The sequence below is a fragment of the Hippopotamus amphibius genome, chromosome 3 (assembly GCF_030028045.1).
Source record: "Hippopotamus amphibius kiboko isolate mHipAmp2 chromosome 3, mHipAmp2.hap2, whole genome shotgun sequence".
Classification (NCBI taxonomy): Eukaryota; Metazoa; Chordata; class Mammalia; order Artiodactyla; family Hippopotamidae; genus Hippopotamus; species Hippopotamus amphibius.
In genome coordinates this window covers 68,509,831-68,536,080 of record NC_080188.1, presented here as the reverse complement: position 1 = coordinate 68,536,080, position 26,250 = coordinate 68,509,831, and the positions used below count along the sequence as shown (strand labels likewise).

The following is a 26,250-nucleotide window of genomic DNA, read 5'->3' as shown; positions in this document are numbered from 1 at the left end:
ACAATTTTACTTCTTTTATATGGCTATAACTGTAGCTTGAAAATCATGTAGGAGAAGAATGATAAAAGTAAATTTATCATAATTTATCAAGTTCAGTATTTTAAAAGTTTTTAAAATATGTATAATGTGCTATCAATAGTAAATAAAATTATTAGTATAGTTCAAATTTGTGTAAAGAGAATTATACTGTTTTTGCTAACATTTATTATGTAAAACTTTTAGATAAACTATATAAAATTGTTGATACCTGACAATTTTTGATCCACAGAATTGGCAATTTTAATATGGTTTAGCCTTCTAATTTTAAAAAGTAATTGCTTCTTTGTCTATTTAGAAAAGTCTTGTAAATATATGAATATACAAGTAATGTAAAGTTATTTTCAATTACTAATTTTAGACAAAAGCGGAAGGAAAAACGCAAGAGAAAGCAATTTGAGCGACAGTGTCAACTGGAATCAAACTCAGAAGGAAGTGACAGAAAACGTATTCGAAGAGATGTTGTTCACAGCCCACTACGCCTTATCATTGACTGCAGTTTTGATAGCTTGATGGTATTAAAGGTATCATGAATCACTGTCAGAAAATTCCTGTAGCTGAACTAGGCTTAATAATTTTTGCTTTAATATATAATATGACTGATATAAACTTATGTACTGAAATGCATCTTTTTTTTCTTTTTAATTGTGGTAAAATACACATAAAATTTACCATCTTAACCATTTTTAAGTGTCAGTTCAGTAGTGCTAAGTACATTCATATTTTTGTGCAGCCAATCTCCTGATGTCTTTGCATCTTGCAAAACTAAAACTCTGTCCCCATTGAATGAACAACCATTTCCATTCCCCATCCCTCAGCCCTTGGCACCACCATTTTACTTTCTGTCTATGAATTTGACTACTCTGTGTTCCTTATGTAAGTGGAATCCTACAGTATTTGTCCTTTTATGACTGATTTATTTCACTGAGTATTATGTCTTCAAGGTTCACCCACATTGTAGTGTGTATCAGAATTCCCTATGTTTTAAGGCAGAATAATATTCTAGTGTATGTATAGACCACATTGTTTATTCATTCATTTGTTGTCAGTGGACATTTGTGTTGCTTCCACCTCTTGGCTGTTTTGTTGTTTTTTTTGTGTTTTTAAAATTTTTTATTGAAGTATAGTTGATTTACAATGATGTGTTAGTTTCTGCTGGACACTAAAGTGACTCAGTTATACATTTATATATGTATTCCTTTTATATTTTTTTCCATTATTGTGTATTACAGGATATTGAATATATTTCTCTGGAGTGTACAGTAGGACCTTGTCGTTTATCCATTCTATGTATAATAGTTTGCATCTGCTAATCCCAGACTCCCAATCCCTATCTCTCCCCCACCTCTCTCCCCTTTGGCAACCACAAGTCTGTTCTCTATGTCTGTGAGTCTGTTTCTGCTTTGTGAATATGTTCATTTATGATGTATTTTTAGATTCCACATGTAAGTGACATCATACAGTATTTGTCTTTCTCTGTCTGACTCACTTCACTTAGAATGATAACCTCTAAGTCCATCCATGTTGCTGCAGAGGACATTATTTCATTGTTTTTTATGCTGAGTAGTATTCCATTGTATAAATATACCTCATCTTCTTTATCTCTTTACCTGTTGATGGACATTTAGGTTGCTTCCATGTCTTTGCTATTGTAAATAGTGCTGTTATGAACATAGGGGTGCATGTATTGTTTTGAATTATAGTTTTCTCTGGATATGTGGCCAGGAGTAGGACTGCTGAATCATATTTTTAGTTTTTTAAGGAACCTCCATACTGTTCTCTGTAGTGGCTGTACCAATTTATATTCCCACCGACAGTATAGGAGGGTTTCCTTCTCTTCATACCCTCTCCAACATTTATTATTTGTAGATTTTTTGATGATGGCCATTCTGACTGGTGTGAGGTGATATCTCACTGTAGTTTTGATTTGCATTTCTCTAATAATTAGCGATGTTGAGCATCTTTTCATGTGCTCTTTAGCCATCTGTATGTGCTGTTTCTCCATCTTTGGAGAAATGTCTATTTAGGTCTTCTAACCATTTTTTGATTGGGTTATTTGTTTTTTTATATTAAGGTATATGAGCTTTCTATTTATTTTGGAAATTAAGCCCTTGTTGGTCACATCATTTTCTCCCAGTCCTAGATTGTATTTTCATTTTCTTTATGGTTTCCTTTGCTGTGCAAAAGGTTATAAGTTTTATTAGGTCCCATTTGTTTATTTTTGTTTTATATCTGTTACCTTGGGAGACAGACCTAAGAAAACATTGGTATGATTTATGTGAGAGAATGTTTTGCTTATATTCTCTTCTAAGACTTTTATGATGTCATGTCTTGTATTTAACTAAGACATTTTGAGTCTATTTTTGTGTATGGTGTGAGGGTGTGTTCTAACTTCATTGATTTACAAACAGCTGTACAACTTTCCCAACACCACTTGGTGACTGTCTTTTTCCCGTTGTATATTCTTGCCTCCTTTGTCGAAGATTAATTGACTGTAGGTGTGTGGGTTTATTTCTGGGCTCTCTATTCTGTTTCAGTGACCCATATATCTGTTTTTTACCAGTACCACACTGTTTTGATTACTGTAGTTTTGTAGTATTGTCTGAAGTTTGGGAGCGTTATGCTTCCAGTTTTGTTCTTTTACCTCAGGATTGCTTTGCCAATTCTGGGTCTTTTATGGTTCCATATAAATTTTAGGATTATTTTTTCTAGTTCTGTGAAAAATGTCATGGGTAATTTGATAGGGATCACATTAATTCTGTAGATTGCTTTGGATAGTATGGCTATTTTAACAATATTAATTCTTCTAATCCAAGAGCATGGGATATCTTTCCATTTCTTTGAATCATCTTCAGTTTCCTCAGTTTCCTTTATTGATGTTTATAGTTCTTAGCATATAAGTTTTTTACCTCCTTGGTCAGGTTTATTCCTAAGTTGTTTTTTTTTGGGGGGGGGGGTGCAATTTTAAAAGAGATTCTTTTTTTTACATTCCCTTTCTGAAATTTATGGTTAATGTAAAGAAATGCAACTGGTTTCTATATGTTAATCTTGTATCCTGCTACCTTGCTGAATTCGTTTATCAGTTCTGATAGTTTTTGTGTGGAGTCTTTAGGATTTTCTACGTATAGTATCATGTCATCTGAATATAATGACAATTTTACTTCTTCCTTTCCAATTTGGATACCTTTTATTTTTTTATTTTTTCTTATCTGATTGCTGTGGCTAGGACTTCCAATACTATGTTGAATAGAAATGATAAGAGTGGGCATCCTTGTCTTCTTCCAGTTTATAGCAAAAAGGCTTTCAGCTTTTAACCATTAAGTAATTATATTGGCTGTGGGTTTGTCATAAATAGTTTTTATTATGTTGAAATATGTTCCCTCGCTACGCACTTTTGTAAGAGTTTTTTTATCATGAATGGGTCTTGAATTTTATCAAATGATTTTTCTGCATCTTTTGAGATATCATGTGGTTTTTGTCTTTTCTTTTGTTGGTGTGGTCTATCACATTGATTGATTTGTGTATGTTGAACCATCCTTGTGAGCCTGGGATGAATCGCACTAGGTCATGGTGTTTGATCTTTTTTATGTGTTCTTGGATTCAGTTTGCTAATATTTTGTTGAGAATTGTTGCATCTATATTCATCAAAGATATTGGCCTGCAATTTTCTTTTTTGGTATGGTTTGTCTAGTTTTGGTATCAGGTCAATAATGGCTTCATAGACTGTCTCTGGGAATGTTCCCTCCTCTTCAGTCTTTTGACAGAGTTTGAGAAGGATTGATGTAAATTCTTTGTGTTTGGTTGTTATTTAAGTCTAACTATTCTATTTTATCATTTACGATATCTGTTGCCTTATTGATTTTCTGTGTAGAAGAGCTGTATTGCTGTGAGTGGGGTGTTAAAGTCTCCTACTATTACTGTATTCCCATCAATTTCTCCCTTTATGTCTGTTAGTATTTATTTTATGTGTTTGGGTGCTCCTATATTGGGTACATGTGTGTTCAGGAGTGTAATATCTTCTTATATTGATCCTCTCAGCATTATGTAGTGTTCTTCTTTATCTTTATTTATGGTCTTTGTTTTAAAGTCTATTTTGTCTGATATGAGTGTTGCAACACCCACTTTCTTGTCATTTCCATTTGCATGAAATATCTTTTTCCATCCCCTCACTTTCAGTCTGTGTGTGTCCTTAGCCCTGAAGTGGGTCTCTTGTAGCCAGCATATTGTAGGTGCTTGTTTTTTCATCCAGTCTACCACTCTAGGTCTTTTGATTGGAGCACATTGACACTTAAGGTAATTATTGATAGATATGTATTTATTGTCACTTTAAACCTTGTTCTCCACTTGGTTTTGTATTTCTTCATTTTTTTCTTTCTGTATTTCCTTTTGTAATTTATGATTTTCTTTTGTATTGTGCTTGTATTCTCTTCTTTTTTGTTTTTTGTGAATCTATTGTATGTTTTCGATTTGTGGTTACCCTGTTTTTCAAGTATGTTAACCCCTTCCTATATCTACCTGCTTTAAACTGGTAGTCATATAGGCTCAAACACATTCCAAAAAAAAAAACCCTACATTTTGTTACTCTCCTCCCTCACATTTTATAATTTTGACGTCCTCTTAACATATTCATGTTCATCTTTTTGCTTTTCATTTTGGTTATCTTGCTTTTGCAGAAATTTTTTTTTTAATCTGTATACTGGATTATTTAAGTGATTTACTTTCCAATTGTGATTTTCTCTTTCCTATAGATTCTCACTTCTTTTCTATGTAGACAAAACCTTTTAATATTTCTTTTAGGATATGTTTAGTATTGCTTTATTCTTTTAGTTTTTGCTTCTCTGAGAAATTCTTTATCTCTCCTTCTATTCGAAATGATAATCTTGCTGGGTAGCATATCCTAGGTTGTAGATTTTTCCCTTTTAGGACTTTGAATGTATCTTGCCATTCCTTTCTAGCCTGTAACATATCTGTAGAGAAATCAGCTGATAGCCTAATTGGGGGAAGGGGGGTTCCCTTGTAATTAGCTCTTTGTTTTTCTCTTGCTGCCTTTAGAATACTCTGTCTTTCACTTTTGCCATTTTTAAATTATAATATATCTTGTGTAAGTCTCTTTGGGTTCATCTTGTTTGGGACACTCTGTTTCTCCTAAACTCATAGACTAAGAGAACTATAAGTAAAATGAAGAAACAGAGGAACCTGCATATCTGTTTCCATCTTTACATTTGAGGAGTTTTCAGCCATAATTCCTTCAAATATATTTTCTATTCCCCTTTCTCTTTCTTCTCCTTTTGGGATCCCTATTATGCATAGCTTGGCATGCTTTATATTATCCTATAGGTCTTACGTTGCTTTAATTTTTTTTCACTTGGTTTGCTGTTCTGATTGGGTGACTTCCATTATTCTGTCTTCCACATTGCTTATTCGTTCTTCTGCATTATTTAATTTGCTGTTCATTGACTTTAGCTCAGCTTTCGTCTTAGCAAATGAGTTTTCTAATTTTTCTTGACTCCTGTTTACAGTTTCTAGTTCCTTTTCATAGTAGTCTGCATTTCTGTGGATAGCCTTTCTTACTTCCTTCAGTATGTTCATTATCTCCTTTTTGAACTTGGTGTCTGTTAGACTGAAGGAGTCTGTTTCATTGTCTTGCAGGGGAAATAGCTTGATCTTTTAATTGGGAGTGGTTCCTCTGTTTCTTCATTTTACTTACAGTTCTCTTAGTCTATGAGTTTAGGAGAAACAGTTATCTCCTAAATAATTGGAGACATTTTTATGTGGGAGTGTCCCTGTGTAGCCTGCATAGGTTTAATATTTTTGGTGTGAAGGCAGTTCTTAGTATGCATGCCTGCCATTGTCTCCTTGATAGGGGATGTGACTGGGGTTGTGGTAGCCAGAGCCTACACTGAATGTTGAGCAGGGCCTCTTCTTTGCTCTGTGGTTGTCACAGCCCTATTGGGGGCAAGGTCTGCTCCCCAGTTGTTGGCGTAGAAGACCCCAGATCCATTTCTGAGCTGTAATGTGAGGTAAGCAGTATTGGAGCACTCCCACTGGGAGAGGAGCCACTGAGTATTCCTCTGCCAGAGCTGTCCACCGAGGAGTGCACTCTGTCATGTCTCATGTCACCTGTCACCTGTTGTGTGGGCTCACAAAGTACACTGTTTTTGTCACTGCCCGCAGCCTCACCTCATCCATTGGAATGCGGGCAGTTGGCCCTGTTGTTCCTCAGGTGCTGGGTTTACAAAGCCAGCAGCGCAGTTCTGCTGGTGCAGATCCACTGAACTCAGGTACCGGGACCACAATAGTGCACACCTGAACCTGCTCTGGGAGCTATGGATGGAGCTCAGACCTGCCCCAGCCACGGGAGCACCTGTAGCCCATTTGGATGTTCTGCAGGCACTGAGTTTACAAAGCTGGCAGCAGTGGCCTAAATACACAGATTGCACAGCCTCAGGGACAGGGTTCAGATATCAGCCCTGCTTCCTGAGTCACACAGCTCCAGGGGATCAGCTCTGATTTCAGCCCGGCCTCTGCATGTGGGCAACTCGCTGGCACTTGCATGCTCCCAGAGCTCATAGAGGCAGCGCTGTGCCTGCTGAGAGCTCAATGAGAAAGAGGTAACTTTGGCAGGCACTGCTCCTTAACAGTGGGGTTTCAGTGGCAGCAGCACGCCTTCTGTGAGCACACCAAGAGTGGGGCTGCTATGTGGGTCCTGCCTCTCCCTTCAGGCACCCCTTAACAATGATGCTTCACTTCTATGGCAGGCCTGGGCCACAGTCCAGCCCCTTCAGGCTGTCTCCTTGCAGCCAATCCCAATCCTCTCCCTGAGTCTATCCTCTAAAGCCTGAGTTTTAGCATCCAGCTCCTATACACAAAAGCAAAAGCATATCTCAGACTGGGCAGTTCAGGGCAGTGGCAGGGACCATTTGTGCAGGTCTCTCTCTGTTCTCCCTGCTGCACACTAGCTGCTGCGCTCTCCTCTGAGTCTCTGAAGCTCCCTTTCTGTCCCAACTGATTTCCCTGCTGGTGAAAGGGCTTCCCAGGGCACGGGAACCTTTCCTCCTTCACTGTTCCCATCTAGAGGCTCAAGTCTTGTCCCAATTCCCTTTTTTTTTCCTTCTTTCATCCTACCCAGATACATGGAGATATTTCTTGCAATTTTTGGGTGTCTGAGATCTGCCAGTGTTCAGTAGGTATTCTGTGAGATTATTCTACATGTAGTTTTTTTTTTAATTTTTAATTTTTTATTTTTTACAATAAACTGCATATATTTAGAGTGTACAATTTGGTATCCCAATCTCCCAATTCATTCACTGCCCAACCCTCCCCACTTTCCTCACTTGGTGTCCATATGTTTGTTCTCTACACCTGTGTCTCTATTTCTGCCTTGCAAACTGGTTGATTTGTACCATTTTTGTATAGTCTACATATATGTGTTAATATATGATATTTGTTTTTCTCTTTCTGACTCACTTCACTCTGTATGACAGTCTCCAAGTCATCCATGTCTCTAAAAATGTCCCAGTTTCATTGCTTTTTACAGCTGAGTAATATTCCATTGTGTATATGTACCACATCTTCCTTATCCATTCATCTGTTGATGGACATTTAGGTTGCTTCCATGTCCTGGCTGTTGTAAATAGTGCTACAGTGAACATTGGGGTGCATGTGTCTTTTTGAATTATGGTGTTCTCTGGGTATATGCCCAGCAGTGGGATTGCTGGGTCATATGGTAGTTCTATTTTTAATTTTTCAAGGAACCTCCATACTGTTCTCCATAGTGGCTTTATCAATTTACATTCCCACCAGCAGTGCAAGTGTGTTCCCTTTTCTCCACACCCTCTCCAGCATTTACTGTTTGTAGATTTGCTGATGATGCCCATTCTAACCAGTGTGAGGTGATATCTCATTGTCATTTTAATTTGCATTTCTCTAATAATTAGTGATGTTGAGCAGCTTTTCATGTGTCTCTTGCCCATCCATATGTCTTCTTTGGAGGAATGCCTATTTAGGTCTTCTGCCTATTTTTCAATTGGGTTGTTTGTTTTTCTGATATTGAGCTGGATAAACTGTTTATATATTTTGGAGATTAATCCTTTGTCTGTTGATTCATTTGCAGATATTTTCTCCCATTCTGAGGGTTGCCTTTTCGTCTTGCTTATAGTTTCCTTTGCTGTGCAGAAGCTTTGAAGTTTCATTACGTCTCCCTTATTTATTTTTGTTTTTATTTCCATTATTCTAGGGGGTGGATCAAGAAAGATCTTGCTGTGGTTTATGTTGAAGAGTGTTCTTCCTATGTTTTCCTCTAGGAGTTTTATAGTGTCTGGCCTTACATTTAGGTCTTTAATCCATTTGGAGTTTATTTTTGTATATGGTGTTAGGAAGTGTTCTAATTTCATTCTTTTATATGTAGCTTTCCAGTTTTCCCAGCACCACTTATTTAACAGGCTGTCTTTTCTCCATTGTATATTCTTGCCTCTTTTGTCATAGATTAGTTGACCGTAGTTTATCACTGGGCTTTCTATCCTGTTCCATTGATCTATGTTTCTGTTTTTGTGCCAGTACCATACTGTCTTGATCACTGTAGCCTTGTAGTAGAGCCTGAGGTCAGGAAGCCTGATTCCACCAACTCTGTCTTTCCTTCTCAAGATTGCTTTGGCTATTCGGGGTCTTTTGCGTTTCCATACAAATCGTAAAATTTCTTGTTCTAGTTCTTTGAAAAATGCCATTGGTAATTTGATGGGGATTGCATTGAATCTGTAAATTGCTTTCAGTAATATAGTCATTTTCACAATGTTGATTCTTCCAATCCAAGAACATGGTATGTCCCTCCATCTGTTTGTGTCTTTTTTGATTTCTTTCATTAGTGTCTTACAGTTTTCTGAGTACAGGTCTTTTACCTCCTTGGTTAGGTTTATTCCTAGGTATTTTATTCTTTTTGTTGCAGTGGTGAATGGGATTGTTTCTTTAATTTCTCTTTCTGATCTTACATTGTTAGTGTATAGAAATGCAAGAGATTTCTGTATGTTAATTTTGTATCCTGCAACTTTACCAAATTCATTGATTAGCTCAACTAGTTTTCTGGTGGCATCTTTAGGATTTTCTATGTATAGTATCATGTCATCTGCGAACAGTGACAGTTTTACTTCTTCTTTTCCAATTTGGATTCCTTTTATTTCTTTTTCTTCTCTGATTGCTGTGGTAAGGACTTCCAAAACTATGTTGAATAGTAGTGGTGAGAGTGGACATCCTTGTCTTGTTCCTGATGTTAGAGGGAATGCTTCCAGTTTTTCACCATTGAGAATGATGTTTGCTATGGGCTTGTTGTATATGGCCTTTATTATGTTGAGGTAGCTTCCCTCTATGCCCACCTTCTGGTGAGTTTTTATGATAAACGGGTGTTGAATTTTGTCAAAAGCTTTTTCTGCGTCTGTTGAGATGATCATATGATTTTTATCCTTCAATTTGTCAATATGGTGTATCACATTGATTGATTTGTGTATATTGAAGAATCCTTGCATTCCAGGGATAAACCCCACTTCATCATGGTATATGATCCTTTTAATGTGTTGTTGGATTCTGTTGGCTAGTATTTTGTTGAGATTTTTGCATCTAAATTCATCAGTGATATTGGTCTGTAGTTTTCTTTTTTTGTAGTATCTTTGTCTGGTTTTGGTATCAGGGTGATGGTGGCTTCATAAAATGAGTTTGGGAGTGTTCCTTCCTCTGAAATTTTTTGGAAGAGTTTGAGAAGGATGGGTGTTAGCTCTTCTCTAAATGTGTGATAAAATTCACCTGTGAATCCATCTGGTCCTGGAGTTTTGTTTGTTGGGAGATTTTTAATCACAGTTTCAATTTCATTCCTTGTGATTGGTCTGTTCATATTTTCTATGTCTTCCTGATTCAGTCTTGGAAGTTTATACCTTTCTAAGAATCTGTCCATTTCATCCAGGTTGTCCATTTTATTGACATATAGTTGCTTGTAGTAGTCTCTTATGGTGCTTTTTATTTCTGCGATGTCCATTGTAACTTCTCCTGTTTCATTTCTAATTTTATTGAGTTGAGTCCTCTCCCTCTTTTTCTTGATGAGTCTTGCTAGAGGTTTATCAATTTTATTTATCTTCTCAAAGATCCAGCTTTTATTTTTATTGATTTTTGCTATTGTTTTCTTTGTTTCTATTTTATTTCTGCTCTGATTTTTATGATTTCTCTCCGTCTACTAACTTTGGGCTTTGTTTGCTCTTCTTTCTCTAGTTTCTTTAGGTATAAGTTTAGATTGTTTATTTGGGACTTTTCTTGTTTCTTGAGGTAGGATTGTATTGCTATAAACTTCCCTCTTAGAACTGCCTTTGCTGCATCCCATAGGTTTTGGATTGTTGTATTTTCATTGTCATTTGTCTCTATGTATTTTTGATTTCCTCTTTGATTTCTTCAGTGATCTGTTGGTTATTTAGTAGCGTATTGTTTAGCCTCCATGTGTTTGTGTTTTTTACAGTTTTTTTCCTGTAATTGATTTCTAATCTCATAGCGTTGTGGTCAGAAAAGATGCTTGATACTATTTCAATTTTCTTGAATTTACCAAGGCTTGATTTATGACCCAAAATGTGATCTATCCTGGAGAATGTTCCATGTGCACTTGAGAAGAATGTGTAATCTGCTGTTTTTGGATGTAATGTCCTATAGATATCTATTAAATCAAGCTGATTTATTGTGTCATTTAAAGCTTGTGTTTCCTTATTAATTTTCTGTCTGGATGATCTGTCCATTGGTGTAAGTGCGGTGTTAAAGTCCCCCACTATGATTGTGTTCCTGTCGATTTCCTCTTTCATAGTTGTTAGCATTTGCCTTATGTATTGAGGTGCTCCTATGTGGGTGCATATATATTTATAATTGTTATCTCTTCTTCTTGGATGAATCCCTTGATCTTTATGTAATGTCCTTTCTTGTCTCTTGTAACATTTTTTATTTTAAAGTCTATTTTATCTGATATGAGGATCGCTACTCCAGCTTTCTTTTGATTTCCATTTGCATGGAATATCTTTTTCCACCCCCTCACTTTCCATCTGTATGTGTCCCTAGGTCTGAAGTGGGTCCCTTGTAGACAGCATATATATGGGTCTTGTTTTTGTATCCATTCAGCCAGTCTGTGTCTTTTGGTTGGTGCATTTAGTCCATTTACATTAAAGGTTATTATTGATATGTATGTTCCTATTACCATTTTCTTAATTGTTTTGTTTTTGTTTCTGTAGGTCCTTTTCTTCTCTTATGTTTCCCGCTTAGAGAAGTTCCTTTAGCATTTGTTGTAGGGCTGGTTTGGTGGTGCTGGATTCTCTTAGCTGTTGCTTGTCTGTAAAGCTTTTGATTTCTCCATCGAATCTGAATGAGATCCTTGCTGGGTAGAGTATTCTTGGTTGTAGGTTCTTCCCTTTCATCACTTGAAATATATCATGCCACTCCCTTCTGGCTTGCAGAGTTTCTGCTGAGAAATCAGCTGTTAACGTTATGGGAGTTCCCTTGTATGTTATTTGTCATTTTTCCCTTGTTGCTTTTAATAACTTTTCTCTGTCTTTGACTTTTTCAGTTTGACTACTGTATGTCTTGGCATGTTTCTCCTTGGGTTTATCCTGCCTGGGACTCTCTGCACTTCCTGGACTTGGGTAGCTATTTCCTTTCCCATGTTCGGGAAGTTTTCAACTATAATCTCTTCCAGTATTTTCTCGGGTCCTTTCTCTCTCTCTTCTCCTTCTGGGACCCCTATAACATGAATGTTGATGCGTTTAACATTGTCCCAGAGGTCTCTTAGGCTGTCTTCAGTTCTTTTCATTCTTTTTTCTTTATTCTTTTCCACATCAGTGATTATCACCATTCTGTCTTCCAGGTCATTTATTAGCCCTTCTGCCTCAGTTAATCTGCTATTGGTTCCTTCTAGTGTATTTTTCACTTCAGTTATTGTGTTGCAGATCTCTGTTTGTTTGTTCTTTAATTCTTCTAGGTCTTTGGTAAACTTTTCTTGCAACTTTTTGATCTTTGCATCCAGTCTTTTTTCCAAGTCCTGGATCATCTTCACCATCATTATTCTGAATTCTTTTTCTGGAAGAGTGCCTATCTCCTCTTCATGTAGTTGTTTTTCTGGTGTTTTATCTTGTCCCTTCATCTGGTACAAAGTCTTTTGACATTTCATTTTCTCTTTCTGTGGCTGTGATTTTCAGTTCCACAAGATTAAATGCTGCTGATACTGCTTGATTCTGCTGTCTGCCCTCTTGTGGAGAAAGCTGTCTAGGAGGCTCGTGGGTGCTTCCTGATGGGAGGGACTGATGGTGGGTTGGGCTGGGTGGGCAGAGCTCAGTAAATCTTTAATCCGATTTGGTGGGTGGAGCTCAGTGACACTTTAATCTGCTTGTCTGCTGATGGGTGGGGCTGTGTTCCCACCCTGGTGGTCATTTGGCCTGAGGCAACCCAGCACTGGAGCTTACAGGCTCTTTGGTGGGGCTAATGGTGGACTTGGTGAGGGCTCACTCCAATGAGCACGTCTCAGAACCCTTGCCACCAGTGCCCCTGTCTCCTTGCTGAGCCACAGCTGCCCCCCACCTCTGCAGGCAACCCTCCAACACCAGCAGGTAGGTCTGGTTCAGTCTCCTGTGTGGTCACTGCTCCTTCCCTCTGGGTCCTGGTGAGCACACTTTTTTGTGTGTCCACCAGGAGTGGGTCTCTCTTTCCCCCAGTCCTGTGGAGGTTCTGCAATCAAATCCCGCTGGCTTTCAAAGTCTGATTTTCTGGGGATTCCTCCTCCCATTGCTGGACCCCCAGGTTAGGAAGCCTGACATGGGGCTCAGAACCCTCAGGACTTCTGCGTTATAACTGTTCTCCAGCTTGTGAGTCACCCATCCAGCATTTAATGGGATTTGATTTTAATGCGATTGCGCCCCTCCTACCATCTCATTGAGGCCTCTCCTTTGTCTCTGGAGGTGGGGTGTTTTTTTTGGTGAGTTCCAGTGTCATTCTGTCGATGATTGTTCAGCAGTTAGTTGTAATTCCGGTGCTCTTGCAAGAGGGAGTGAGCACATGTCCTCCTACTCCGCCATCTTGATTCTTCTCCCTATAGATGTGTTTTTGATGTATTTGTATTTGATATATTTGTAGGAGTTCTATGTTCTTCTCTTCCTCCATCTAGTATAGTTGATTTATAATGTGTTTCGAGTCTACAGCAAAGTGAATCAGTTATACATATACATATATCCACTCTTTTTTAGATTTTTTCCCCATATATGTCATTACAGAATATTGAGTAGCGTTCCCTGAACTATACAGTAGGTCCTTATTAGTTATCTATTTTATGTATAGGAGTGTGTATATGTCAATCCCAATCTTCCAATTTATCCCTCCCCTACCTTACTCTCTGGTAACCATAAGTTTGTTTTCTACATCTGTAACTTTATTTCTGTTTTGTAGATAAGTTCATTTGTACCCATTTTTTAGATTCCACATATAAGTGATATCATATGATATTTGTCTTTCTCTGACTTACTTCATACTTACTTAGTATGACAAATTCTAGGTGCATCCATGTTGCTGCAAATGGCATTTTTTATGGCTGAATAATATTTTATTGTATATATTTACCACATCTTATTTATTCAGTCCTATGTCGATGGACATTTAGATTGCTTCCATGTCCTGGCTGTTGTAAATAGTGCTGCAGTGAACATTGGGGTGCATGTATCTTTTTGAATTATGGCTTTCTCCAGATATACGCCCAAGAATGGGGTTGCTGGATCATATGGTAGCTCTATTTTTAGTTTTTTTAAGGAACCTCCATACTGTTCTCCATAGTGGTTGTACCAGTTTACATTCCTACCAACAGTGCAGGAGGATTCCCTTTTCCCCACATCCTCTCCAGGATATATTGCTTGTAGATGTTTTAAATGAAGGCTATTCTGACTGGTGTGAGGTGATACCTCATTGTAGTTTTGATTTGCATTTCTCTAATAATTAGTGATATTGAACGTCTTTTCATGTGCTTTCTAGCCATCTGTATGCCTTTAAAGAAATGTCTATTTAGGTCTTCTGCCCATTTTTTGATTGGGTTGTTTGTTTTTTTGATATTGAGCTGCACGAGCTGTTTGTATATTTCGGAGATTAGTCCTTGTCAGTTGCTTCATTTGCAAATATTTTCTGCCATTCTGAGGGTTGTCTTTTCATTTTGTTTATGGTTTCCTTTGCTGTGCAAAAGCTTTTACATTTAATTAGGTCCCATTCAGACCTCCCTGGAGGTCTAGTGGTTAAGACTCTGTGCTTCCAATGCAGGGTGCATGGGTTTGATCCCTAGTTGAGGAACTAAGATCCCACATGCCATGTGGTATGGCCAAAAAAAAAACCCCAACAAACAAACAAAATAATTTATTTTTGTTTTTATTCTCATTACTCTGAGAGGTGGATTGAAAAAGGTCTTGCTGTGATTTATGTCAGAGTGTTCTGCCTATGTCTTCCTCTAAGTGTTCTATAGTATTCAGCCTTACATTTAGGTCTTTAATCCATTTTGAGTTTATTTTTGTATATGGTGTAAGGGAGTGTTCTTTTCCATGTAGCTGTCCAGTTTTCCCATCAGCACTTACTGAAGAGATTGTCTTTTTTCCATTGTATATTGCCTCCTTTGTTATAGATTAGGTAACCATAGGTGCATGGGTTTATCTTGGGACTTTCTATCCTGTTCCATTGATCTATATTTCTGTTTTTATGCCAGCACCATACTGTTTTCATGACTGTAGCTTTGTAGTATAGTCTGAAGTTAGGGAGCCTGATTCCTCCAGCTCCATTTTTCTTTCTTAAGATTGCTTTGGCTATTCAGAGTCTTTTATGTTTCCATATAAATTTAAATTTTTTTTTCTAATTCTGTGAAAAATGCCATTGGTAATTTGATAGGGATTGCATTGACTCTGTAGATTGCTTTAGGTACTGTAGTCATTTTGACAATATTGATTCTTCCAATCCAAGAACATGGGATATCTCTCCATCTGTGCTGTGTCATCTTTGATTTCTTTCATCAGCATCTTATAGTTTTTAGAATACAGGTCTTTTGCCTCTTTAGGTAGGTTTATCCCTAGGTATTTTATTCTTTTTTTTTTTAATTTATTTTATTTATTTATTGGCTGCGTTGGGTCTTCGTTGCTACACACTGGCTTTCTCTAGTTGCTGTGAGCAGGGGCTACTCTTCCTTGTAGTGTGCAGGCTCCTCATTATAGTGGCTTCTCTTTGTTGTGGAGCACGGGCCCTAGGCACGTGGGCTTCAATAGTTGCAGCACAAGGGCGCAATAGTTGTGGCTCATGGGCTTAGTTGCTCTGTGGCATGTGGAATCTTTCCAGAGCAGGGCTCAAACCCGTGTCCCCTGCATTGGCAGGTGGATTCTTAACCACTGTGCCACCTCGTAAGTCCATTTTATGCTTTTTGATGTGATGGTGAATGAAATTGTTTCCTTGATTTCTCTTTCTGACCTTTCATTGTTAGCGTGTAGAAATGTATACTCTACCCCACAAAACTCTCATTCATATTAGATGGAGAAATCAAAAGTTTTACAGACAAGCAAAAGCTAAGAGAATTCAGCACCACCAAACCAGCTTTAAAATGCATCTTAAATTAAGTTTTTCAAAATCTGTGACCCTAAATTAAAGTAGCTAATAAGCTGCTTTTATTTATTTGTATATGTGTAGACAGAAAGAAAGATAGATACCATAATAGATTATGAAACTCAGCAACTGCATATGAATCATAAAGAGCTGTGGGGGGTTTTGTTATTTATCCTAATCAAAAGGAAGAAAATAAGAAATATGATTGGCTTAATAGAATTATTTCTTATTTAATAGTTTGAGAAACCTGGTTGTTTAAACAGTGCTACTAAAAAAATGTGTTTTAATTACTTTCCAAACCTTTGGTAAGTTATAAAAATTGTAATAGCATGATTATAAGAGAGCTTTTTTCTTTTGTTGTTTCTTAAGAATAGTGAAAGTTTTCTTGAACTTGCATTTTAAGGGGTACAGAGTATTGACTTATAGTAATTATTTTATTAATATGTAAGAAAATTGAATGGAAATTATCAGAAAGGACTTGTATTTCAAAAGGAAAAATGTACCTATTTAGTTATCCCTTTTGCTTATTCTGTTCCACTTGGATTATGGAATGACCACAGATAATTTTGAAAATATTGCTTTAAAAATTGCACTCTTTTATAGGACATTAAGAAACTTCATAAGCAGATTCAGCGATGTTATGCAGAAAATCGACGAGCACTGCATCCTGTGCAGGTATGTTTGTGGAATTTAAAACAAACTTCCAGTTTCCTTTTATATCTTTCTTCAGAAAAGGCATAGATAATCCTGATTGCTTTTATAAGAAAGAGTCTTATAGGTAATCTTTCTTAGAGAACAAAATGACTATTTGTAAAAATGTTTTATTTTCCTACAAAAATAAAATATTTTAAACATTTTTTCATGTCATTCTCAGACACACTGTGCCCATTCATCATCAGTCTTGTACATGTTGACCTGTTCATTGCTGTTAGTTGAACGCCTTCATTAAAGGACGTTTGCGTATTTCCATACAAGTTTCTTAGCTCTCGATTCCTTTCTTTCTGGGGAATGGCGTAACTGCCCCGACTGATATGTGCCATTGTGCCTGTTTGCTGGATTTTTTCTACTTAAAGTATTTTGAGTCACTGATAATTTTGAAAGGTATTTTATTAGCTAGAATGAGGGAGTGATTTGTGAGACTAGTTGGCTGCTCTTAAGAGTAGGGTCATTTTTCTTACTCAATTTTTTTGAATTGTAGGTAACCTAAAAATTAACTCTGGCTCACTGATGTTAAAAACCAGAACATCTTAATATACTTTTGGTTAGATATTTTCTTTTTATCAAGTGATAGTAATAGTATATTTTTTACTTTCTATATTCTTCCTGCCCTTGATTAGATTTGAAATAGGTTTTAGGGCTTAAAGTCAAAACAAAGTTATGAAGACTTTGGACTGGTGAAAAATAACAGTAGTGGCAAAAGAAGGGGAAGGGAAACTTGACATGCAAGCAGAAAATTTATAGAAAAGTAATCATTAAACAAGAGGCATATTATAACTGCTTAGAAAGGGGATGAAAATGTAGATGGAATATAGAAATTAGTGGGTTAGGAGATGCACAAAAATACACTTCATTTCTACCACAAATTTATTCTTGCATGTTTAAAGCATGCCATAAGTTCATTTTTTTCCAGAGTGAAAATATTTTGTTTCATAAATAATCAGATGAATGTATGAGGTAATAAAATGTTGACTTTAATAGTCATTTGCTCTCTCTTTCTCTACCTGCCAATCTCTTTATCAGTTTTACTTGACAAGCCATGGAGGCCAGTTGAAAAAGAACATGGATGAAAATGACAAAGGATGGGTCAACTGGAAGGTAACTAAAATAGGTTAACTCTCACATAATTCAAGGTATTTTTATACTTAAAGGTCTACCTTTTTTACCTAAGTTCTACACAATGCTAATAAATATGAGAGTCAGCAGCTACAAACCCTGCATATCACTGTACCTCAGTCTAAGTTTACCAATGGGAGAAGCGAAGAGCCTGGAGACATAGTTTGTACTTGCTTTCATGAAATCTCTTTTGGTATTTTACTGCCAACTTTAAAACATATTTTTTAAAAAAGGAAAAAATTTAAAGGTCTATATGCAGTCTCTACCTAGCATACTGGCTATACATTATTTATGAGAGTGAAGTCACTCTAAAATTTGGAAATGTACTTGCATTCTGTTTCTTCTAAATCTGTGCTATACCATATGGTGTCCACCATCCACATGTGGCTATTGAACTCTTGAAATGTGACTGATATGAGTTGAGATGTGCTATAAATGTCAAATGGACACTGCATTTCAAAGACTTAGTACAAAAAAAAAGAGAGTATGTAAAATATCTCCTTAAAATTAAAAAAAAAGTTTATTATAAGTTGAAATGATGACATTTCAGGTATATTGTGTTGAATACAGTGTATTATTAAAATTAATTTCATCTGTTTCCTTTCACTTTTTTTAATGTGGCTATTAGAAGATTTCAAATTACATATGTGGCTCACATTTTTTTTTTCTATTGGACTAAACTATTCTCAGTCATTTGCAAAGATGACTAATAGTTTGGCTTTAGTATCAGTCCCTAAGAAACCTTAACCCTATTCTACTCAGAGAAGTAGTGAGTTATTCCTGTACTTTTTTCCTTTCTCCAGGCCAGTTCTCACTGTGACAAACTTTCCCTGTCTCACTCACTAATTCCATAATGACTGCATTTATTTTATTAATAGTCTATAGTATAAAACATTTTCAAAGGTTTTTTAAGCTTTAAAGTACAATATATTTACCAAGTTTTATGTTCATGCCTATTTTCCTAAGAAAGAATGTAAGAATAATAGAATAGGCATACTTTTGGTTATTTTGTGGCTTGTTCAATTTGTTATTTTATACCACCAGTTTTCCAGAGAGATATGAGTTCACTGGTCTCTAATTATACACATTCCTCTTGGGGCCCTTATTAAGCATAGAGATCAAGTTTATAATATACCATTTTCCAGAAAAATGGCTGTGTATTAATCAATAGGTTATACATGTTAGGTGAGAGGTCTCCTGCTTCATTTTTGACTTCCACAAAAATTATTGAGAGATGCCATCTGACCTGGCAATGCATCTTCCTTTATTCTTTCAGTGCAATTTGCAAAATTCTGACTGCCAACTATTGTTCAGTCTCATACCTCTGACCTGACAGTTTTGGTGAAAAAGATTTCAAATGTGTCTCTTTGTGGAGGCAGATGCACAGAATTTATTAAATCTGTAAGCCCTTTCCTTTAGATGATTCATGCAGATGGAGAAGGAAGTAATTGGAGAATGCATTCTTTGGCTGGAGAACAAATATATGACAAAAATGCATTTGTTTTGTTGGAACAGAGAAAGTTAGATAGGTTAGTGCTATATTCAGGAAAGAGTTGCTAAGTTAAGGAGTTTGAATTTTATTCTACAGATGAAGATAAAATATTAAGAGTAGTGTTTTCAGAAAATGAGTGCACCATCTGTGTGTGGAAGTAAATTGGAGGGATCTGAGGCTAGAGACAGGGAAATAACATCAGGAGGCTACTTAAAATAACTGAGATGTGAGGTGAAGAGATGTTGGAGGTTGTAAATAATACATTGTTATAATATTCATTCAAACTTCCTTTCATATACTTTTTGGATAGATTTGTCTAGGGAAAAGAAAATAATCATTTTTAGCCAACTTTCACAAAATCCTATTAATAACATCTTTCCCCTTGTGTTTTAAAGGATATCCATATCAAACCAGAGCACTATAGTGAATTCATACAGAAAGAAGAACTGATCTATCTTACATCAGATTCACCTAATGTACTAAAGGAATTAGATGAATCAAAGGCTTATGTGATTGGAGGATTAGTAGACCACAACCATCACAAGGTACTATTAAGTTTTTATTTTTGCTTTTGTTCATACTTAAAATTGATATATCAGTTTTCTTGATAGTAATATCAATTTTTCTTGATGGTAAATACTGGTAGCTGATGTTTATTGAGTGCCTACAATATTTCAGTCGTCTTTCTAGCTAAGCAAAGCATTTCATGTATATTAGTTTGCTTTATCCTCACTGCAACCAGTGAGGTCAGTGCTATTATTACGTACATTTTACAGATGAGGAACTGGAGGCACAGGGAAATTTAACTCTAAAATCAATAGTAATAGATGGTAAAGCAGATACTTGAAACCAGGTAGATTGTTCTGGAGCCCATGTGCTTAAATGATTTCCTGTATCAATAGATGCTGCTGCTCCTAACCAATTTCTATGCTGCTGGTAAAATTTATATTAATTTGCACCAAAATTTATATCAAAACCGGTAAATTTATGCCAGTTTTCAAGTATGTGATTATCATGGGATGTAGTTTCTATTCTCTTTAATTTGTACTTTTGTCTCTTCTCACCTCCGTACCTTCATTCTAATGAAAAATTACAGAAATAAAGAAAACATTATTTTGTATTTTGCCAGCTCCTTTGCATTGTGCTAAATTCAGCCCAACTTGTTTACTGAGTATCTGCTGAAATTTGTCAGCAAAATAATATGAAGTAATTCATTATTCTCATATAGCACCACTGTGCAGGAGAACTTTATGCATTTTTGGAAGGGTTTATATCATCATGTCCAATGTGGTAGCCAGGTGGCTGTTGAGCACAAGAAATGTCCACAGTGTGATTGAGAAACTGAATTTTTAAAAATTGTATTAAGTTTAAGTAGTCATATGGCTATACAGTACAGCTCTGTAGCATCATAGGGAATTTTATCAAAATGATCTTTAGCCGTTTTATTTTTTTCATAGTGGAAACACTTTATTTTGTTATTATGTAGAACCAGATTTTTTTTTTCTTTCACATTGTATGTTTCTCTGAACTAAAACAATTTTGTTTTCAAAAGCACTTCTCTCAATCTATTATTAATTATTGCTCTCCAAGATGTGCAAACTATTGGGAATTCCCTGGCAGTCCAGTGGTTAAAACTGTATGTTCTCACTGCCAAGGGTCAGGGAACTAAGATGGTACAAGCCAAGGGGCATGGCCAAAAATAAATAAATAAATAAATAAATAAATAAATATTTAAAAAATAAAATATGCAAAGTATTGGTTGAGAAGTTTAGCTTTTCTTCCTCCTTTACTCTGCCTTTTGATTCTTTCAATCCTGATTAGGCCCAGGCTTTAAGGATTTTAATTTTGAGAAAAGAGAAAATTCATATTCAGTATTCTTTTAATTGACAGAAAGGGAAAAATAAAATTCATAGGCAGTTGAACATTTTTCTCAATTCAGGTTTTTATTTAATTTGTGTTTGCCATTTGTGCCTCTTAGTGTTATGTAATTGAAACATAATTTCATCTTTTAAATTCATGGGAAGAATGATGATGCTTCTCTAGGAATTCAGTCTGAGTACTTTAAACTGAGAGAGAGGCAGTGTGGAGTGATGAGAAGCTATTTGAGTCAGGAGGCATGAGCCAGGTTTTTCCTTTGGTTCTGCCACTGAGGAACTTTGTGGTGGAACAGAAAGCATAATGTCTTTTGTTTCCTCACTTGTAAATTGGGTAAGACATGCCAGCAACATTCTAACTATGCTTATTGTCAAGAATGTTTCCAAATTAGTGGTTAAAAGTACACACACACTTTTTCAGATTATATTCTCTGAACTAAAGTCTTTCCTAAAAATTATTTATTCTTTCATAGACTTTAAATTTAAATAATGTGATGTTCTAGCCCAAGTTATAGTGTCTTTGTTTTAGGGACTCACATATAAACAAGCATCAGAACATGGAATTGATCATGCACAGCTCCCCCTTGGAAATTTCGTGAAGATGAATAGTAGAAAGGTTTTGGCAATTAATCATGGTAAGCTATAAGCAGATAAACTGAAAATATACCTGAGTGAACAACTGTGAAAAATAACATTACATTTACATTTTGGACGAGTAGAAAATATACACCTTTGGAAAAATGCAATTTGGGGTACAAAATTATAAAATACAATCATTTATGATTTGTTTGAATAATACATGCATACTTTAGAAAATTTTGAAAATGTAAAAAAGTATAAGGAGAAAAAAATAGGTGTAATTTCACAACCCAGAAATACTTGGTAGTAACTTTTTGATGTGTTTTCTTCCAGTTATTTTCCTATGCATATATAATATTATTTATTACATAATTGGATTCTTAACTCTGTTGCATAAAATGTTATAAATCTGGGCTGTTCCCCTCATTTATTATTATATTTATTGAATCATTGTTAATGGCTATGTAATTTTCCATCATTTAAATACACAATAATGTAACCATTCTCCTGTTGTTGATTTTTTTTTTCTTTTTACTATTGTAAGTATCATTGTAATAGACATCCTCAGACTTAAGTCTTTGCCTGGAGTTTTGCTTTTTAAAAAATTTTTAGTAGAGATTTTTGTTAGTACACAACTATTAATTGGGTTTTTAAAATTTCCCTATAGTAGGCTCTAGGGAATTATAGAAATGAACTTACTGATTCAAGGAATGAACTTCTTCTAAGACTTTTGCTAAATTAGTGGAAATTACTTTTCTATCATAAAGTAATCCAAATTTCCCCTTAGCAGTGTATTGAAGTGAGAGGACCTTGGAGATAGTATTTAAAAAAAAAAAAATCAGGCAAGACACTCCCCAGAGTGAGTGGCAGTATATAGGAAAGATAGAAGAAATTTAGGTTAACGCTAACCCATTTTTTTTTCTAGTTTTATGTTGGCACTTAAAGGATAAAGAAGTGGAAGGAACAAAGACTAGGAAGGAAACAAAAAAGTTCCTCTGTCTATAAATTATAATTGACAGCAGATAATGGTAAACGTCTGAGTGCTTAAGAACTGAAATGAGAAAAAGCTATAAAAGAGATAGCAGCCTTGAGAACCTTAGACATATTGGCTCTGACAGCTAATACAGAAGAAGGAAGTAGTAAGAACAAAGCAGTTATTAGGACGTACTAGCACTCTTTTTTTTTTTTTTTGGTATTTTCTTTTCATATTCTCTTTTTTATTTTAAGAAATTTTATTGAGATATACTTGACATACAATAAATTGCATACATTTAAAGTGTACAATTTAATATTTTTTTCTTATTAGTAGTGTATATATGGCAATCCCAACCTCCAGCTTTTCCCTCCTTGGTGTCCATATGTTTGTTCTCTACATCTGTGTCTCTGTTTCTGCCTTGCAAACTGGTTGATCTGTACCATCTGTCTGTATCCTGCATATATGCATTAATACATGATATTTGTTTTCCTCTTTCTGACTTCACTCTGTATGACAGCCTCTAGGTCCATCCATGTCTCTACAAATGTCACAGTTTCATTCCTTTTTACGGCTGAGTAATATTCCATTGTATACATGTACAGTATTCCATTGTATACATGTACATTCTTTATCCATTCATTTGTTGATGGACATTTAGGTTGCGTCCATGACCTGGCTATTATAAATAGTGCTGCAATGAACATTGGGGTGCATGTGTCTTTTTGAATTATGGTGTTCTCTGGGTATATGCCCAGCAGTGGGATTGCTGGGTCATATGGTAGTTCTATTTTTAGTTTTTCAAGGAACCTCCATACTGTTCTCTATAGTGGCTGTATCAATTTACATTCCTACCAACAGTGCAAGAGGGTTCCCTTTTCTCCACACCCTCTCCAGCATTTACTGTTTGTAGATTTTCTGATGATGCCCATTCTGACCAGTGTGAGGTGATACCTCATTGCAGTTTTGATTTGCATTTCTCTAATAATTAGTGATGTTGAGCAGCTTTTTATGTGCTTCTTGGCCATCTGTGTGTCTTCTTTGGAGAAATGCCTATTTAGGTCTTCTGCCCATTTTTCGATTGGGTTGTTTGTTTTTTTGATATTGAGCTGGATGAACTGTTTATATATTTTGGAGATTAGTCCTTTGTTGATTCATTTGCAAATATTTTCTCCCATACTGTGGGTGGTCTTTTTATCTTATTTATAGTTTCCTTTGCTGTGCAAAAGCTTTTAAATTTCATTAGGTCTCACTTATTTATTTTTGTTTTTGTTTTTTTGTTAATTAATTAATTTAATTTTTTAAAATTTAGTTTATCGAAGTATAGTTGATTTACAATGTGTTAATTTCTGCTGTACAGCAAAATGATTCAGTTATATATTTATTTCCATTTTCATATTCTTTTCCATTATGGTTTATCACAGGATATTGAATATAGTTCCCTGTGCTATGCAGTAGCACTATTTTTGTTTTTATTCCTGTTAATCTAGGAGGTGGGTCAAAACAGATCTTGCTGTGATTTATGTCAAAGAGTGTTCTTCCTATGTTTTCCTCTAGGAGTTTTATAGTATATGGCCTTAAATTTAGGTCTTTAACCCATTTTGAGTTTATTTTGTGTATGGTGTTAGGGGGTGTTCTAATTTCATTCTTTTACATGTAGCTGTCCAGTTTTCCCAGCACCATTTATTGAAGAGACTGTCTTTTCTCCATTGTATATCCTTGCCTCCTTTGTTATAGATTAGTTGACCATAGTTTATCTCTGAGGTTTCTATCCTGTTCCATTGATCTATATTTCTGTTTTTGTGCCAGTACCATATTGTCTTGATTACTGTAGCTTTGTAGTATAGTCTGAAGTCAGGGAGTCTGATTCCTCCAGCTCCATTTTTTTCATACTAGCACTCTTAAGATAAAAGCAATGTATTTTAAAGTATGCAGCATTGTGACAGACTAGCTTGAGAAACGTATGTTGTCTTTGTTGCAGTGTTTGAGATTATTCTGGAATACTTAGAAACAAAAGACTGGCAAGAAGCATTTTTCACTATCTTACCCCAAAGAAAAGGAGCTGTTCCCACAGACAAAGCCGGTGAAAGTTCTTCACGACAAGAAGTTTGCCAGAGTTGAAGGTAGATTGAACAGTGATTCCAGTGAGGAGGAAACTAGAAATGAACTAGATTCACCACATGAGGAAGGAAAGCAGGATAAAGAAAATAGCACTGAATCTACAGTGAACTCTGTATCACACTAATGTTATCTTTTTTTTTAAGTTTAAGGAAAAATTAGGAGAATGAATATAGAACTCCATAGAATATTTCATAGAATATTTGAATTGGAAGAAAATTTCATTTTCTCTTATTTCTATTGTGAATTTTTTAAACTTTTTTCTAAGCCTCAAATAAGCATTTTTTGCGAATTTTACCTTATTAGTAAACCTTCATTCTCTTTTGTTTACAAGTTGTATTCTTCAGAATGTGCCTCCTGGCCTTTCAGTTTTATTATCATATGCTTATATCAATGTCGTTCTGATTCGTTGCCTACTTATTTTGTGGAGGCAGATATGCTAAAACTCCTTTAAGTCTAACAAAATGTTCTGTATGGGTGGTTACCTTCTATTTGCAGCTTTTATATTTACTTTAGTTACTTCAAAGGAGTATAGTGATTTTAGGAATAAGTATTGGATTGAGAAACTCAAGAATTAATTTCTTTTGGACCATGAACCCATCTCTGTTCTTCCTTTGTGATGCCTATTGTGGCTCTAAAGCAATCACTGAAGAGTTAAGAATCTCTTTAATATATTTCCTTAATTTCAATAATGATGGTAAATTATTTCAATTATAAAATTTAATTTTTCAAGCTAGATTATTTAAAGAGGCTGTGGAAGGATCAGTTTTGTCTTTACCCAAATTTAAAAAGAAACAGCTCTTAAAAAAAAAAAGGAGCTCTTAGCAGCTATCCTTTTCTTTACATATGTACTTCTTTAAAATATGTTGGTTCTTAAGCAAATAAAGTTAACTTTTATGTGCATCTGTCTACTATCATATAATAATATTCAAGCTAATGTGAATGTATGTTTCTGTAAATAATATAAGCATATATGAAAATATGCATGTAATTGCATATACATCTCTTTGTCCACATCATGTATGATTCTCAGTTATCAATTGATGGATGATAGGATTGAGTTGCCGTATATCTGTATTATTTGTGTGAATGATTGTGTTGAAAATCACTAAGGACTTTCAATTTCATAAAGCGCGAAAATCCATAACTAAACATTTGTATGAGGGCACTGGCAAGGGAAGGTGGGGCTAGAAGGAGACGTTTCGGTTCCTGCCAGTGCGTGTAGAGCAGTTATGTTTAAAGTGACTGTTCTTTGTCACAGCTAACGTAACATTGCAGAAGCCTTTTCTGAGTTTGGATAAATTAAGTTTGTGTTCTTTTTACTCATTGGCATCTCAAATTAGACACATATTTGGTAGAAAGTTCATTGAAGTTAACATTGATGTTCACTGTCTCTTCTGTCGCTTTATTCTTAGTAATCTAGTACAGTTATCCATGTAAAGTGAGGTCTGTGAGCAACGTATGTGAATAAAGAAAAACCCCCACAATTGTAAAAGAACAAAGCTTAATGTCTTAAATTGTATTTTTCAAAGTTCAAGGTTTTTCTGAGTAAATATAGTTAGTGGCGTGGAATAGTATGCCTTTTACTTAAATTACTGCATATGGAATAAGGAACAGTTTAACATTGAAAAGTGGGGAAAGATCATTACAACCACTATGTAGTTTAATTTTCACTGATTATAAAACCCCCGTACTTGTTTCCTAGGGCTGCCATAACAAAGTATTGCAAG

At 35.5% G+C, this 26,250-nt stretch overlaps 1 protein-coding gene across 1 annotated transcript in view; it reads left to right on the top strand.

Annotated features, from left to right (window-relative positions):
* TRMT10A (tRNA methyltransferase 10A) overlaps positions 1–26,000 on the top strand; it is a 34,448-nt gene extending 8,448 nt beyond the window's left edge. The window contains 7 exon segments of the mRNA XM_057729746.1: positions 398–560; positions 16,255–16,326; positions 17,392–17,466; positions 19,372–19,521; positions 21,380–21,485; positions 24,384–24,495; positions 24,497–26,000. Coding sequence (XP_057585729.1) covers positions 398–560; positions 16,255–16,326; positions 17,392–17,466; positions 19,372–19,521; positions 21,380–21,485; positions 24,384–24,495; positions 24,497–24,647 — 829 coding nt within the window. The 3' untranslated portion in view covers positions 24,648–26,000.
* The last annotated feature ends 250 nt before the right edge of the window (positions 26,001–26,250 follow it).